Here is a 17753-nt window from a genome sequence, read left to right as displayed (position 1 = left end):
CAAGATGATTTGGGAGATTCCTGATAGTCTAGGAAAATTGATATTTGCTTTTTTTTTTATCAAATTTATAATTTGCATAAATTTTTTTTTTTTTTTTTTGCTTTTGTTTGTAATAACACTTATAATTTCCGGGAAGTAAAGGAAGGTTATTTATTTATTTATTTATATATTAGGACAAATCTAACTACTATATATAAAGGCAAAATGATGGGATAATGTGTTCCACCTTTGCCAAGAATTCCGTCCATATCCCAGTTGTATTATGCCTATTCTCTTCAATAAGACGTTATCATATTACTTACTTTATTTAGGGTAAAATCGTAATCTACATCTACATATATAAAATTAACAAGCTATTCCAATGTACAAAACTCCAAAATCTCATTGTTTTTTTTAACCTTGAAAGTGGTTTCGAAAATAATAAAGACATGTCTATTGCATGACAAAAGGGATCAATATTATCAATGACTCCTGCATTTATCTGAATATTAGTATAAGGGTCTTGGTTTCTCTCTCTATAACAGTGGTTGTGTCGATAAAACTGAACTACAAAAATGAAAATTTTCTACCAATGAGAGTGATTGGATCATTGACAATGCAATGGATAAAAATTTAAAATTTAGGGACTCTTTGGATTCCTCATTTTTTTTACATATAGTCTAATAATGCACGTGGTTTTGATTGTAAATGACATTAGCCAATGACTTGGAGAAGTTCTAAAATCCGAGATGCATGGATTTTATAATAATCCCCGATTTTACAAACTAAAACATCGATTTTATATGCTAAAGCTTGAATTTTATAAGCTAAAAAGGAAAAATTCTTGTATTTTGATGTCCCCCATTGGCAATTTTTCCTTATTTGTTCTATAATCACCGATTTTACAAACTAATACATGGATTTTATAATAATCACCGATTTTACAAACTAAAACATCGATTTTATATGCTAAAGCTTGAATTTTATATGCTAAAAAGGAAAAATTCTTGTATTTTGATGTCCCCCATTGGCAATTTTTCCTTATTTGTTTACATATTTTACTTACCCATAATGCCTTTCCATTCCGGATTGATATGACTCGGTTTCGCTTCACGTTAGCGATATTTTATTTCAGTTCAATCTACTTTTGTACTGGAAGCAATGTTTCCAAGTATTTTTGACCAATCTGGGTATGCACACTGTTAACTTACTCCCTTAAGCTGTTGGAGAAAGGCATTTTTATCTTTTATACTTTAACACTCTCCCTCACGTGTGGCCCACTTGGCAAACACGTGGCACATGTGGTCCCACTTTGGGCCGACCATCACATGTTGATTTTTGCTATCCAGGAGGTTTGAACTCGAGACCTTTAGCTCTGATACCATGTTACCTTACCAGCTTCTCCAAAAGCTTAAGCTGTTGGAGAAAGGTGTTATTTATCTTTTATAATTTAACACTCCCCCGCACGTGTGGCCCACTTGGCAAACACATGATACATGTGGTCCCACTTTGGGCCGGCCATCGCATGTGGAGTTTTGCTGTCCGGGAGGTTTGAACTCGAGACCTTTGGCTCTGATACGATGTTAAGCATTTGGAGAAGTGGGTAAGTTTACACACACTAATGTAATGGATTTAGATTCTTTAACCAATTTTGTGATGAACTGATGGTAAGCTATATTCTTTCATCTCTCCCATAATTTGTTGAATGATGATCTGTGAATGCTTTTGTGGTAGTTAGTTTTAAATCCATATTAATATGAACTTTGCAATGTGAGGTTTGTAAGTGTTAAATGCAGATACATACATACATAAATGGTCCAAACCAAATTTCTAAAGCAAATTGAAAACAAATCAGTTTCTCTTTATACAAATTCATATAAATTTAAGTACAAGACTCAAATCGGTTTCTCTTTATTCTGTTGGAAAAGTTACCTTATTTCCCATGGTCAGTGGGAAGAAAGCAAAATAGAAAGTTTGGGCTCTTAGGTTTTAAGAAAACCTAAGTATAAAACAGGGTTCATCACATGAATAGAGTGGGCAGCAAGAGGTGCGTCAGCTACCTCTCGGGGGAGAGAGAGAGAGAGAGAGAAGAAGGGGGTTTCTTCTTGGGACTTTTATCGAGTTACACTTGGTTATTTTTTCGTGGGTTTTCTCTCGGGTTACTCTCTGTTACAGTCTTGGGCTGAGAAGCAAGGAAAGGGTTGCGGGTTTAGTTTAAATCCATTGTAATCCTTGTATGTTATTTCCTCATAGTGGAAGATCGTGTTTCTTGCCGTGGATATGGCCTTGGCCAAACCATGTAAATCTTGGTGTTCATCTTGTAGCTTTTTTATTTTCTACTTTACGTTAATTTGTGCACAATCAGATCAGATTTGCCCGACAGATTTTCTCAACAAGTGGTATCAAAGCTATGGTTGGAGCGAATGTTGAGGCTTGATGAAGTTGAGATTTGGATTTCTCACATTTGCAATTGAGATTTGGATCTAGATCGCATCCTTAGATTTCCAAATCAGCTAAGACAGTGAAAAAACTCTGATTTTGAAATCTGTGCAGCAAGACATTATTGGGGAATCAATATTTGTGGCAATTACCTACACCCTCGCTGCTCCTCGACCTTGCTCTAGCAGCAGCCAGACGTCTCTCTCTCTCTCTCTCTCTCTCTCTCTCTCTCTCTCTCTCACAACATGAGCATGAGAGTTTTTGATGTATTTTGTATCCAAAACTCAAATCCAAATCCAAATACAAAAACATGAGGTATCCAAACGTGGAATTATTTCTTTGTTTTCACTTTACCTGCAAGGGCATTATGGTAATAGAGGAGTTTTCTGGCTTATTAAAAGCCTTAAAATTAGCACTTCTTATTTAGTACAGATATTGATATAAGAGGAAACTGTTGGTGAGCTTAAGCTCACCAAACTTATGGTGAGCTAGCTTGCCCAATCACATGGGGGCCACTTTGTTAGGATGATCCAAACCATTCATTTGAAAGTCCCTTACATAGATGGGGGGTGTACCAAAAATCAGCTCCATAGGATCATCCTAACCCCTCCATTTGTGGAGGACAAAAATGGACAGACACAAATTCGCCCCATTTTTGTCCTCGACAAATGGAGGGGTTAGGATGATCCTATGGAGCTGATTTTTGGTACACCCCCTATCTATGATAAGGCCTTGCAAATGAATGGTTTGGATCACTCCCCAAAATGTGGGACCCATGTGATTGGGAAAGCTAGCTCACCATAAGTTTGGTGAGCTTAAGCTCACCAACAGTTTCCTCTTGATATAATTAAATTAGGAAGTGATATTTACACCCGTTTTGATCACCAGGGACACCCAGCGCCAGTGTACGGGGCAATCAAAACCAATGGATTTTTCTGACGTCAAGTACATTAACCCCCGCTTTAGTCATTGATACACTGGCGCTAGTGTCCTGATGATCAAAATGGGCATAAATATCATTTCCCTTAAATTATTATTTATTGAGGAAGATTCCATAAATCTCCAAGGAGAGCACGAAAATAGACGAGTAAATGGAAATTTTCTCTTCATCTGCCTCGAAAAAAGAGCATTTACTATGATGTAATATTTTAAGCACCTGACTCTTTTAAGGGTAGAAGTATGGTGGGTAGATTTTGAGGTTATCTTTCCTCAACTGCTTTTACACTTTGTTTTACACTCATTTTACGTCAAAAGAAACTGAGCCCAAGTGAAAGAAATTTTTTAAAAAATGGATAGTTTTACATGTGTGTTTGCCCCTTCATTCACCGTTTACATGATGATGCGTTATCGCCCTCACTACTTACTCATCTTCGCCATTTTAAATTAAGATTAGACTAGATGCTTGCAAACATTGGATTGCTGCACGTATTCCCTTTTTTATGCAAAAAGCTATGGACATGGGATGCTGAAAAATCGACCCCCTAATATCTTAAATCGACCTCCATATCTCTCTCTCTCCTCTCTCTAAGCACTGCCCTATATGGGGTCGATTTATCACTGCCCTGTTTTCTTTATATAGTTTTATATCCCTAGTGTATGGTCGTTGGAAAATCCACTCCATGCGTTAACGGATTTTATAGTAGTGTAGACACATGGGTTCTCAAATGAGATAATGTGGGAGTGTGGGACCTTTTACTTGGTTTTTTTGTAAATACGAAATTAGGGGTGCAACTTGGGTCGGATCGGGTTGAGCTTTTTCTAAAAAATGAATAGGAATCAACCCGAACCCGACCTGATTTTAAAGTAAATGTTCGACCCGAATTCCTAAAAATCAACCCGAGTTGCACCCCTGAGTCGAAATCCATAGGAATAATTTTCATATGGAGGGTTGACAGCAATATGAACAGAAATATGATTTATAGTAGTATATCTTTGGACTTATTTGTATAAATATTATATTTAATTTAGGGAAATGGGTGTCTGCACTCCCTTGTTTTGATAATGGCATTTTCACTTTATTAAAAGCTTTTTTAACGGCTAACTAGAAAAGTGTAAAACTAAGAAAGGAATGCCATTATTAAAGCAAGGGCGTATCTATGTTGCATCAGCACAAGTACGAATCTGACAAACCTTAGAAAGAAAGATTTGCAGATTCAATAAAATATTTTATTCAATTTTCAAAATTTAATTTTTTATATAGAATATAGGGTTCCTGCGCTCGAGCACAAATAATAGCTTAGCTGCGCTCGAGTGCAGAAAACAAGGGTGGGGCGACATTGTTGGGGTGATCCTAAGCATTCATTTGAAAGACCCTATAATGAATGAGTGTGTACCAAAAATCAGCTTCATTGGATCATCACAAGGTGTCCATTTGTTTGTCCACTAATATGCCTATTTTTTCACCCCACAAATGGACACCCTAAGATGATCCAATAGAACTGATTTTTGGTGGACACCCTGTCCATAAAAGGGCCTTCCAAATGAATGCTTTGGATCCTCCAGTAATGTTTTTGCACTCGAGCACAGATAAGCTCATCTTCGCTCGAGAGCAGAAATCCTTTATTCTTTTTTATATATACCAATTAATATAGAGGTTGTTTCACCTCATTCGTGACTAATTTTCACCTGAAATCATTCACTTTCCCGTGAATAGCTGAGATTTAAAAAAAAATGGCTTTCCAATTAGACAAATCTTGGCCATTCATGGGAAAGTGAATGGACCGATTTCGAGCAACACACTTGGTCACAATGGAAATAGATAAAAAAGATCTAGGAGAATTTCAGACAATCAAGAGTATTAAAATTCAGTAAGTGTCCCACTCGAGTACCACCTACCACATTCAAAAGAATCAAATGTAATATAGGAGAATACACATCAAGTCCCTTCAGTTTTTTTTCTAGTTCTCACTTGAGGGACTAATTATTGAAAAAAGGCAGATAAAATTAGACAAGTGACTACCTAAACCTAAAGCCAAAAAGTTATCTGTTAAAGGGGAAAGAAAAGACAGTCTAAAAGATAAGCTCTAAAAACCCTAAACCTAAAATCTCTTCTTAAGCAGGTAATTCATTCAGCGGGTCAACCCGACACGACACAACCCAACCCGACTTGGGAAATCAGGTTGGGTCTGGTTAACCAAACCGGGTTAAGAGTCAGGTTAGGGTTTGGAGGTTGAGGTTGAGGTTTTCGGGTTGGCGAGTTGCACCCCTACTCTAAAGGGGTAAGGCCTGGTTAGTTTTGGATTTTGAGTCCAAAACTGAAAACTGATTATTGGATTCTAAATTGGTCATTTGGTAAATGAGATTTTACATGGTGCGCGTGCGTGCAGCCCAAGAGGGACAGCTGGGGTCCACATGAATGGATGACATGAACCACTCGTTTGCTGGACCCATCAGCTCAAAAAATAATGGCCATTGGATGATCCTAAACCATTCGATTTTTGGAGTTTTCACTAGTGGCATCCAAAAATTGTGGCCACAATATTTTTAAATTGAAGGGTTTAGGATCATCCGACAGCCCTCACTTTTGGGGCTCAGCCTATCTACGACTGGGCCAGCAAACGAGTGGTTCAGATCATTCATTCATGTGGGTCCTGTTGTCCTTCTGGGTAGCACTTAAGGTGCACCATAAAAAAAAAACCTTTGGCAAAAATAATGAAAACATTGTATTTACAGCCTAAATCAAAACCAATAAATTGAAACAGAAACATAATATAAAGGTGTGATTCATTACAACTGCAACATAGATTTTTTTCCCCAAGACATTGTGAAATGTTGAAACTTCTTAACCTTCAATAACACGTATTAAACAGTGTCTCGGAACCTCTTACTTGTAGAAATCAAAATCCGTATCGGGCTTCTTCACATTTGTCCGATAGCCTTTCTCGAAATCTTTGGGAAGAATGACATAACGATTCTTGCGGACAGCTTGCATTCCCGCCTCCTGACAGATCGCTGTGATCTGCAAACATTTTGCAAAAATGGAAACTCGGCCTCAGAAAGCGATATTATGTAGTTTGGATTCTGATCAAGATAGAATCATGACTTGTTAAAAGAAAAGAAAATGAGGGCAAGGACTTGTGAATGGGCATGTGCAAGAAAGGAAGTGCGATAATTTCCATAACACAAGCTTTGTTGAGAAAATCCGCCGGGCAAATCCGACCCGATCGAGCACAAATTAACTGAAAAGTAGAAAATAAAACAAGCCACAAGATGAACATCAAGATTTTACGTGGCTCGGCTAAGCCTACATCCACAGGCAAGGAACATGATCTTCCACTATGAGAAAATACAAGGATAATAATGGATTAAACCCAAACCCACAAACCCACAGCCATTTCCTTGTCCTCTCAACCAAGACTGTACCCGAGAGTAACCCAAGAGAAAACCCAAAGAGAATACCCAAGATAAAACCCACAAGAAGAAAAGCCCACTTGATCTTCGTTTCTCTCTTTCTCTCTCTCTTTTTCTCTCTCTCTTTTTCTCTCTCCCTTATCTCCTCACGTTCTGCCACACCCAGAAAAGAGAAACATCTCTTTTATACTTATGTTTACCCACAAACCTAAAAGGCGTACTTTCCTATTTTGCCTCCCACAGACATGGTGGGATATAAGGAAACTTTCACAACAAGTTTTTGGTTGTTGCTTTACATAATGAGCTATAAGATAAAGTTCAGCAACTAGCTAATCCATTTTCGAACTTGGCTGAATCGACTTGGTATTGGTTGGACTCACAAGCAATGATTACCAAACTTCAATTATATAGAATTGGCTGAGGCAATGAGCAGTTGGCTTTAAATATTTACAAAATGCAAGTCTCATTGGCTCTAGTTATTAGGAATCTGATTTTCCAGAAGCAAATAGGGGGCTTTATAGGGTTAAATCTGACCACATTCCTCCAACCAGGAAAAAAAAACTAATTATTGGATTTTGAGAAACGAATGTGAGGATAACTAAGGTGTGTTTGTTTTGTGAATCCAAAACTGATTATTGGACTTGAAATTAAACGTAAATTTCACTTCAATAATCAGTTCAGGACTCACAATCAGTTTTCAAAAAAAAAAAAAAAAAAAACAGGGCCTAAGGTTGCTACAAGAAAGATTGAGGAATCAAATGCTAAAACCATGGATCGGGGCAATAATAATTACAGATATTGCTTCCATTGATAGTCAGATGGAAAGGAGGAGGAGGTCTGTCCATATTTTTAAACTCCCCTGTGTCATCATGGACTCCCCCGAGTAGACACTCTTTCCTTGGCTGCGTTCGGCGTTTTACCGTCGCGTTCCACGTTTTGCCTTACAGAGTCAATAAAAACTCGTTTTGACTCTCCCGAGTTATGACAGCATCAATCGAGTACTCAGCCGCGTCAATCGAGTACTTGACCGCATTGTGCCCAGTCTACTAGTATTTTCTTCCATACCATACATGTCAGAGAGACCACATCACTAATGCCAATTGGTTTGGGTGGAGGACAGCCGCCCATAGCATACATGTTCCTTATATAAATTCCAGCCACTAATAAGATATGGGTACCTGAGGATCATTAGTGAACAAACTGGCAATCTCAACTTGATGGAACATTTGTGGGATCAATAGGACCTACGACAGTACAGAGGAGTCCTTTATTTCTTGTCAAAGAGGTTCCATCACTCCTTCCAATTGGTTTGGATCTTTGGATGGAGAAAAACCTCCCACTGCATACCCAACTTTTTCCCTTCTTTAAATTCAATCCAGAAATAAATATTGGCACCGAAAGGATCAATTTAATTAACAACCTCAACTAGATGGAACAGTGGTAATAAAACACAATTAGAAGACATGGAACGATGGAAATCAGTCATTTGCAGGACATTGACCTATTATTTAAATGATGGAAACAATACAAAAAAAAAATGACAGCATCAGAAATACTAGTTTTCAAATCAAAGCAACAGAGTTCAAATGTAAAATCCACTTACCTCTGCAGCGCTAATTTTATCTGGTCGAGAAACATAATCTTCCAAGTCAACCTCGTCACCCAAGTTCATTTTAGCTGTGCAGACCTGGACATGGACAACCACAGAACATAAATAGAATGTGATTAACTTCAGCTGTGCAGACCTGCACAAGGAAAACCACACAGCATAAACAGAATACGATCTATCATGACTTCATGCACCACCAATTAAAGCAACATAATGGTAAACATCCAGTGGGAGGAATGGTCAAATCAAGGTCACAATAACAAGAAATTGAGAGAGAGAGAGAGAGAGAGAGAGAGAGAGAGAGAGAGATTGCTTGATTTTTCAAAGTAACAATAAGAAGAAATGTTTTTAAGTAATATTCTGAAATATTCATGTTTACAAACATCAGATCATTCAGCCCCGACTTTTAATTAGATAATTAACTCCAGTCCAAATACATCAGCTTTTTCTATGGCCAAGTCAGTTTCCAGGCACACAAGTAACTACAGTTATATGACAATGACAGATGAAGAAAAAAACAAGGTAACAAAAAGTTGCAATGTCATGAAGACATACTAACACTAGAAAGTTAATTGCATTATCCACAATCAAAAGCATTCCTTTTTTTAACTCCGAACAGCAATTCCCTTACTCAGACAAAAAATTTGGGGGTTCAGCTACTCATAACAAGCTCGTAGTTAGGTTTCTACAACAAGATGAGGTATTAAATAATAATAATGATATCAAGATGTTGTGAACTTGTGATAGTAAGGTGTTTCAGTACAAAGTTTAAAAGGATGTTCGCAACATCATGGAATCAAAAAACATTTTCCCATTGCAGAATCACTATTCTGAAGGAGGTCATGACTCATGATAATCTGATGAAAAATTAGGGAAGCCAACTTATTGCAGTGTGCAGATTCAGCCGCCATTTGAAGTACAACATTGAGGGGGAAAAAAGAACAAATAAACAGTGACAACTGACAACACACTATATAAAAGCCAGTGCTTCTATCATCATTTATGTATAAACAAAAGAGCAAATGTTAGTGTAAACTATATGCAGTCATAGAGCTTGACAGATATCCCACAAATCCCTGTATCTGTTGTAGTTAGGGTTCATCTTACTGACCTCACGGTAAAGGGAAGAAAATTATGTATTTCCAATTAAAGATGATGTAGATTAGAGATTTTAGACGGAAGTCCACATATGACTAACCTGAAAAACGAGCCTCTTCTGTCTCCTATCAGGTAAGGGGAATTCAATCTTCCGGTCAAGTCTGCCTGGACGAATAAGTGCAGGGTCCAGAGTGTCCGCCCGATTAGTTGCCATTATAACCTTTACATTCACTGTCTGATCAAACCCGTCCATCTGGAAAAGCATTCAAAGCATATAATAAAAAATTAACCACAAAAACATAGTCCGACAAGAATTTGTGTAGGCATGAGACAAAGTGATCCTGGAAAAGCAACACACTGGCTGACATGCCCATCTGTTTACGCTATTTTCTCTCGCAGGTAGGTTGGGACAGAACTCAACTGGTCTACAGCTAACCCCAAAAGAAGTATCTAGATAAATAAAAATGCTTCTTTTTAAGAGGTAAGCTGGGATTGAACCCATGACTTAACATTGAATAACTTAGGTCATGACCATTAGGACGAAGCCCCAATCCTAAATTTACATAGATAATATGCAATTAATACTAAAAAACAAAAGTTCATTATAAATTTAAATAATACCAAAAAGTAAAAAAGAAAAAGAAAAAAAGAAAAAAAAAAAAAAGAGAAGAAGAAGAAGAAGAAGAAGATGACAAGATTTTCTCTCTAAGAGCTGTGTCAACTTGTATGACATGTGAATCCTACGCCGATTTCGTAATGTCAGTGAACAAGCATGTATATATGTGCAATTGTACAAGCATGTGATTCTGATCATGCAACTTGATTCACAGTTAAGTTCACGGGAGTTCATAGCTTTTAGTCCAATATCCATTCTCCTTCAAATAGTACCTGGTTCAAGAGTTCCATGAGGATTCGCTGAACTTCTCTGTCTGCTCCAGTTTGAGCATCGAAACGGGCAGTAGCAATAGCATCCACCTCATCAATAAATATAATTGCAGGAGCATTCTCTTTTGCAAGACGAAAAACATCACGGACCATTCTTGGACCCTAGACAGAGGAATAAGTTCAATCATGACCTTGCAACCAACATCCAGCATGCAGGCAAAAGAAGATATAAAGTACTCCCCATAAAGTAACTTCATCCAAACATTTTGAGTTTTATATCACATAAATCAAAACAACTGGCCAAAAATCTCTACTACCACATGAAAAGCGTTGGTGTAAGGAGGGAATATGGTGCAAGGAGGGAATAGGAAAAAAGACAACGTACAGTAGAACACAAAGTATTAGAAAAAAGAAATCCCCCAACATACCTCACCCAAATACTTCTGAACAAACTCTGAACCAACCACACGTATAAAAGCCGCAGTTGTATGATTAGCCACAGCTTTTGCAAGCATGGTTTTACCAGTGCCTGGGGGGCCATAGAGCAGCACACCTCGGGGAGGATCGATACCGATCTGTTTGTATAGCTCATGGTGCGTCAAGGGTAACTCCACAGCTTCCCGAATTTCCTGCTTTTGAATGTCACACCCTCCGATATCCTGACGCAACCAAAGAAAGAGATATGATGAAAAGATAGATATTTCAAATCAAGAAATTCCAAAATTCAACCCTAATTCTTTTTTTCTTTTCTTTTTTAAATTATTCAGATTTAGACATGTAATGTAAACAGGAAAAAAGTAACAGGAAGCTTATGAGAAGCAACCAGTGTCGCAAGGCCTGTTTTATTTTTATTTCTGCCTTTTTTACGAGAAGCCCAGCTACACACATTCAGACAGGGCATCAGATACCAAAAGGCACTTCAACAACCCTAATTCTATAAAACAAAAAAAAAAGAGCGAACATTAATCTTTTCAATCAATTTGATAAAATTAATTTAAAATGGAAAAGAAAATAATAAAAATATTTACAAACGGTGCATTAAATCCCAAATCATAATAGAAATACAATTTACACAAATATATGAAAATTTGTAAAGGTTTATGCCACAATAATTATTAGAAAATACTAACTACATACTCCATGTACAACATGGGCCCCATCCCGGAAAAATATTCTTTGGTTTATTGGAGAAGACCTACTTGCAATGTTCTGAAACCAAATGTTGATGATTCGGCTACAGGCAACCCTGATATTGCTGGAGAACGAGGTGTCATCAGAGATAATAAGAGCTAAGGCATGCTTTGTTTTTTCCCATTTCTACGGTGAGAATACTAATAAGTTGGCTGAAGCTAAAGCTTTCAGAGATTGTATTCGCTACAATGCGATCCTAGGTATTAAAAAATATGGACTGAAACTAATCGCCTAGTCCTTGTAAATATCATTACAGATAAAAACAGATCCCTGTAGAGCATTCATTGTATATTAAAAGAAATAAGGGGTATATAATCTGCTATGGATTTTGCCATCACTCATATCTGCAGGGAAGATAACTTTGTTGCAGACAGCTTGGCTAACTATGCATGCGACACCAACACAAACTCAGAATTTTGGATTAGGCCACCTTCCAAAGGGTTCCAGAGGAGCTGCTAGATGAGACCAACTACGTAATAAGTAATACGGTTTCTTTTGGGGGACAGGGGTTTTCTGTTATATTTCCATTGTATTATGAGTTAAAAGGCAAGGTTCTATGTCCTCCTCTTGTATCTTTTATTCTTATTAATAAAACTTAAGGTGTCGCCCTGGGTTCCTCGATAGATGGGTTTAAAAAAAATTATTCCATGTATAGGAATATTCAAAAGCAATATAGGCATAAAACTTAAGGTGTCGCCCCCGGTTCCTAGATAAATTCTGGGTTAAAAAAAAAAAAAAAAATTCCACGTACAACATATAGAAATATTCAAAAGCAGTATAGGCATAAGCTATATGGTTTTAAACTTTCACAAACACATATTGATTTAGGCCAACAAGTGTCTGCTTCCATGGGGATCGAAGTCCAAAGTTTCATTCCTTGCATGCATCCAAATGAAAAAAAACTAATCATATATCCAGAAAATATTAATGTCCATTACATTGATAAGATAGGCTTAAAAGTAAAAGAAATAGCATGATTATCAACTTTCAAAACATACAAAAAAAATTGTGAACGGCCAAAAACTCAAAAAAAACATATAAAATATCTATATTTAAAATGAACCTTACTATTCCAGACATGAAGGATAGTGCTGTTAGTGCATGTCACTAGGTGTTTGATCTTATGGTTATTGGTTGTTTCTAAGTGCGTATTTGTGCTTATTCTAGCATTTCTTGAAGTTTCATCTTAAATTTCCATGGACTTCCATAATACTTCATAATTTTTACAAGTTTCATCTTCAATGGCATGATTATCAACTTTCAAACATATAAAATATCTATATTTAAAATGAACCTTACTATTCCAGACATGAAGGAGAGTGCATGTCACTATGTGTTTGATCTTATTATTAGTGATAGTTTCTTAGTGCGTATTTGTGCTTATTCTAGCATTTCTTGAAGTTTCGTCTTAAATTTCCATCTTTTCCATTGGCTTTCCATAATCCTTCATAATTTTCACAAAATTTCCATGGACTTCCATAAACTTCCACAAAATACTTCCACTTTCTTAGGGACCAAAGTCCAAACCAAAACCAATGTTTGAACTTATTACCATGTAATTAAGAATTTACTATAATAAACCATAATAATTGTATCGTAAAAAAATGGAGATTTATGCCAGTTTTGTTATAGATCAAATGATAGGAGGGTAGATAGAGATTTAATCTAAGGTGAAAGTGATATGCATACTAAAATATGTTTGGCTAATTCTTGCAAGTCACTCGATTAATATCCACGACCATGGGCATTAACTTAATTTTCAATGCCAACATCAATTCAATTAGCTGGTTTAAAGTTCAAACTGACCCGTTTGGTTAAAACCAGTATCTAATTTGTATATATATTTTTTATCTTCCTTGAAAATCTTGTCATTCTGCATGCTTTATTAGGCAATTCTGCACTTGAAAGATTATTTTAGTCAATTATCCATTAGAATTTCAACTTTATCTCTCCAATTCTATTAAATAGAAGCCCGATTTAACCATAGGGGAACCGGTCTAATGACCGGGTACGAAACCAAGCAAATCAGTTATTGCTATGACATCATGAGAGACAGACAACTGCTTTACCAAAAAAGGTAATTTCTTGGTACATGTGGCACACTTTGGTTGTAGGATACCAAGCCTATTATCCGATCGGTTCCCATATCATGTTTTGGGCCTAGAAGCTAGATTGGTCATGCGTTAATTTTGCACGTCACAATAAAGGCCAACATGGGGGAGTTAGGAGGAACATGTAACTCTATTTCAAGTATTACACATGCTGCATCGCTCACTCGTCAAATTTTCTTATCTCAAACTAGTTGGGGTCGGCTAATGAATCCTTTAGAAAATTTTCATGAAGAAGGTGAAAGGATCTACCCAGCTCAAATTGTCAAATTTTCTTATCTCCATGATGAAAAATCACATCGGTTCAGAATCAACCAACCATGTGGTGAACAAAAGGTCTAGACTCATCCAACCATGTGGAGAACAAACTATCTTAACCACTCGATCATGTCCTAGAAGTGACAATGTTCAACATTCCATGAGAACACTTAAAAAGCTCTTGCGTTTGGTTCACCTGAAGGTTGGTGGGTCCTAATTGTATAAGTGGCTATGATTGTCCAAATATGGATTAAGTTGACATACAAATAATAACAAACACCAACAATGATGATGGCAATGCTGGTGACGAAGAAGATGATGATGATATGTTTAAGTACAATAAGATGTTTAGTTAGGGGATCGTAGAAATAAAAGGTCGACGGTGCAAATTCTATCGAAGGGATTGATGGTTGTCCGTGTTTTTCTTTATGGCTGCATCAAGGTTCGAAGTAGGAAATACAAATATCATATATTAGATGTTTGCGGGTAATCCCGGAGATGTTAGGAGTTTAATGAGTTAGTTTATCAATTAAGATAGCCCAAACCAGCCCCTAAAATCAGATCAAACATTCAAGAAGTAATCAAATTGCGCTAGGAAATTTACTTTGAGTTAGTCATTGAGATACTTGAACCATGAGTTTAAAACCTATCCCAATCATGCAATGACAATAACAACTCACAATAAAGAAAAGCAATAAATAAATATGGTAGCAATAAATATTAAGGTATGAATACAAACTGATAATAAAGAATAGGATAAACCTATCAAAAAAATAAAGAAAAAGGATAAACCTAAGGCCCAAAGTAACCACCTATCTAGAGAAAATCGGAACAAGGGCAACATATATGCAATGGTAACAATCCAATGGGTGTCAGTAACTCAAAAGAGGGCACAATATGGCCAAAGCAGAGGTAGGAAGGATCCCACCAAAATAAGGCAGCACATCCACCTCGAATACCCTGAACCGAAGACCCAATAGAGTGGGGGAAGCCCATAAGGTTCGAACAGTCTCAAGGTGGATCAAGAAGGGATAAAAAAGAGAGAGGAGATAACAGGAGAATGTTTAGGAAGAACAGCCCCTAAAAAAGTTTCCAACAGTCCTAAGGATGGCTGGGACTGAAAGAAAGAGAAAAGATAGCAAAGGGGGTAGGAAAGTGGAGAGAAAAGGGTAGGAGGTGAATGAAAATGGGAAAATAGGAGCTGCTGCAGTCAAGACAGCTAAAACAACCAAAACCCTAATTCCCATCTCATTGCATCCACACTCTCACAAAAACAGAAAATCCAAAACCCTAATTCCCATCCTTTAAATGCCCCCAAAAAAAAACACAAACATCATAAACCCTAATACCACCTCCTAAAACAAAACCCTACCTTTCGAACCCTAAAATCCCTAAAACAAAGACGAACAAAGACAGAGATCTTACATTGTAGGTAACATCGGGCTTCTCGGATTGGCTAAGCAGTGAAATGCTCGAATCGGCCTCAGGCGGAAGCACATCGACGAGGGCATTGGAGTGACGGTGAAGCGCAACGGACGCAGAAGGCTTTAGGAGTTCACGATTTATGGTGCTCAAGATCCGGACATAGTAATTGGACCCAGTGGTGGATCCAACTATGCCATTATTCTGATCTACCATCTCCATAAACTGCCCGATCACGAGAGGTACCGATTGGATCCGTTTTACTTCCTCTTGGGCACGCAGGAGCTCGCGCTTTAGGTTTTTCTGCTCGTCTTTAACGTATTCTTCTTGAAGGTCGATCAATTCGATTTGTCTTTGGAGAGATTTAAGGCGGCCGTATAGATCGTCGTCGTCGAAGGACGGAGAGTGGTCGGCGGTGGGATTTGTGTCGGAAAGTGTGGATGGAAAGAACGCTGGTGGGTCAGATGAAGGGTTTGGGTCCAGAACCATGGCCGCTGCCATTTTTTCTTCTTGTCTTTTTGAGAGAGAGAGAGAGAGAGTTTTGCAAGAAAAGGTTGTTTCGTATAAACAGAGGAATATATTGAGGCACTCCCTGTACAATTAATTGGCCCTGCCTTTGATTGATCTGAACCGTCAAATGATTGGTGTGTGTTTTTGGGGCCATAAGGGAGCCAAAGCAAGTATTAATAACTGGACGGTTGAGATCAATCAGAGGTGGGACCTACAATAACGTAGTGGCTCTGCCTGACGATTATCCCTCGTCCGGCCACCTCAGAACAAGGGGTGCAACTTGGGTCGGGCTCAACCTGAACCGGACGATTTCAGCCTGATTTTGGTTCGGGTTGGGTTGGGAAAAGACAACCCGATTTAACTTCGAGTTGGGTTAGGGTTGAGGCCTTGGCAGCCCGACCCGACCTTCGTACTCCAATTTTATCATGATTTTCTTGGGGTTATATTTTTTTTCTTGTTTTTTATTCTTATGTGGCCCTAGATGAACCTGAACTCAACCCGATCTGATTTGGAGGCGGGTTGGGTTAGGGTTGACCATCCTCAACCCGAGGCTCGGGTTGGGTTAGGGTTGAGGGAATTCTATCTCGGGTTGAGTTGGGGTTGACCAAAATCTGCTGAAAAGTGAGTTTTTCTGTTCTCACATGCAACAGCCAGCCACTAAATGCCTCTATGTGATGGTCGCTAGCAAATCCCACATAACGTATATTAAACATGTTTTTTTTACTTTGTCGTTCCTTTTCTTTCCATGAAAAAACATGAATCTGGTGGAACCCACCTTTTTACATCATGTTTTGATGGAGTGAATCCCTCCCACGTTCTCCGCCCAAGGCCCTGTATAGGGTGGGGCCCACCATATTATACATAGCATGGGCCAGACAATGATCATATTTTTGGATATGTCAGCAGATCTAGAATCTTATTTTATTATTTTGGAAAAAATACACTCAGATCCCTGTGGTTTCTTGACACATTCAACTTAACCCCTAATGTTTAAAAAGTTACACGTAGACCCCCTGTGGTTTCAATTTGTGTAAGGTAGACCCCTCCAGTTGACGGTTGGTCCACAGATTGAAGGGTTAGGATGATCCCACGGAGCTTATTTTTTAGGCACACCCTATCTATGCAAGGGCCCATCAAATGAACGCTTTGGATCATCCAAACAATGTGGGCCCACTGTGTTTTTGGTAGTGTTTGGATTTGGGTATGTGCCCACATTGTTTGGATGATCCAAAGCGTTCATTTGATGGGCCCTGACATAGATAGGGTGTGCCTAAAAAATCAGCTCCATCGGATCATTCTAACTCTTCAATCTGTGGATGAACCGTCAACTGAGAGGGCCTACCTTATACAAATTGAAACGGCAGGGGTCTACTTGTAACTTTTTAAACATTAGGGGTTAAGTTGAATGTGTCAGAAATCACAGGGGGTCTAAGTGTATTTCCCCCTATTATTTTTTTCTCGAATCGGATTAGAATTAGTGTCCCAATCCATTTTAACTGGATTGTAACAATCAGAACGCCCCTTTTCAGCACTTGGGACACCAGCTCCATTGTACGTGGCAATCAGGTCACTTCATTCCATCACTTGTGAGGTACATCAGCACCTTTGCAGTCATTGATACCCTGTAGCTGGGTGTCCCAGTGATGAAAAAGGGGCGCATTTATCATTTCCCTAAATTTAGGCTACCGCAACCTTGCTTTGATAATGGGAAGCAACCACTTTCAGATGTGAAAATGGGACTAACTCACCTCTTTTCTTATGTAACGCACCTTGTCTTTTATTATTTAACCACCTGCTGAGAGTTTTTTGGGAATTGAAAATAGTATTGACAACTGGTTAAATAATAAAATACAAGGTGAGTTAGTCCCATTATTAGAAAATAGTAGTGCCAATATCAGCAGCAG

The 17753-nt window shown here is 38.0% G+C and overlaps 1 protein-coding gene and 1 non-coding gene across 3 annotated transcripts; both read right to left on the bottom strand.

The window, feature by feature from the left end:
• Window positions 1-6108: 6108 nt before the first annotated feature.
• Window positions 6109-15899, bottom strand: LOC143881811 (26S proteasome regulatory subunit 6B homolog). 2 transcript variants are annotated; one of them, XM_077385103.1, is made up of 6 exons: window positions 15343-15899; window positions 10789-11019; window positions 10364-10522; window positions 9576-9728; window positions 8372-8455; window positions 6109-6376 (listed from the first exon to the last, which is right to left on the bottom strand). In XM_077385103.1, the coding sequence occupies exons 1-6, from the start codon at window positions 15838-15840 to the stop codon at window positions 6242-6244; spliced, it is 1260 nt and encodes a 419-aa protein (XP_077241218.1). In that variant the 5' UTR covers window positions 15841-15899; the 3' UTR covers window positions 6109-6241. The 2 variants fall into 2 exon arrangements, 1 of the variants encoding a protein (XP_077241218.1); XR_013252022.1 differs by having other exon boundaries at window positions 6150-6376; window positions 8372-8513.
• Window positions 11139-11280, bottom strand: LOC143882390 (small nucleolar RNA F1/F2/snoR5a). The gene has a single exon (XR_013252229.1). It is a non-coding gene; the product is annotated as a small nucleolar RNA F1/F2/snoR5a (small nucleolar RNA).
• Window positions 15900-17753: the final 1854 nt, after the last annotated feature.

Source organism: Tasmannia lanceolata, unplaced genomic scaffold, assembly GCF_043159265.1.
Source record: "Tasmannia lanceolata isolate RefF3 unplaced genomic scaffold, GAP_Taslan_0.1 ptg000007l, whole genome shotgun sequence".
Classification (NCBI taxonomy): domain Eukaryota; kingdom Viridiplantae; phylum Streptophyta; class Magnoliopsida; order Canellales; family Winteraceae; genus Tasmannia; species Tasmannia lanceolata.
This window is presented reverse-complemented; position numbering and strand designations above follow the sequence as displayed.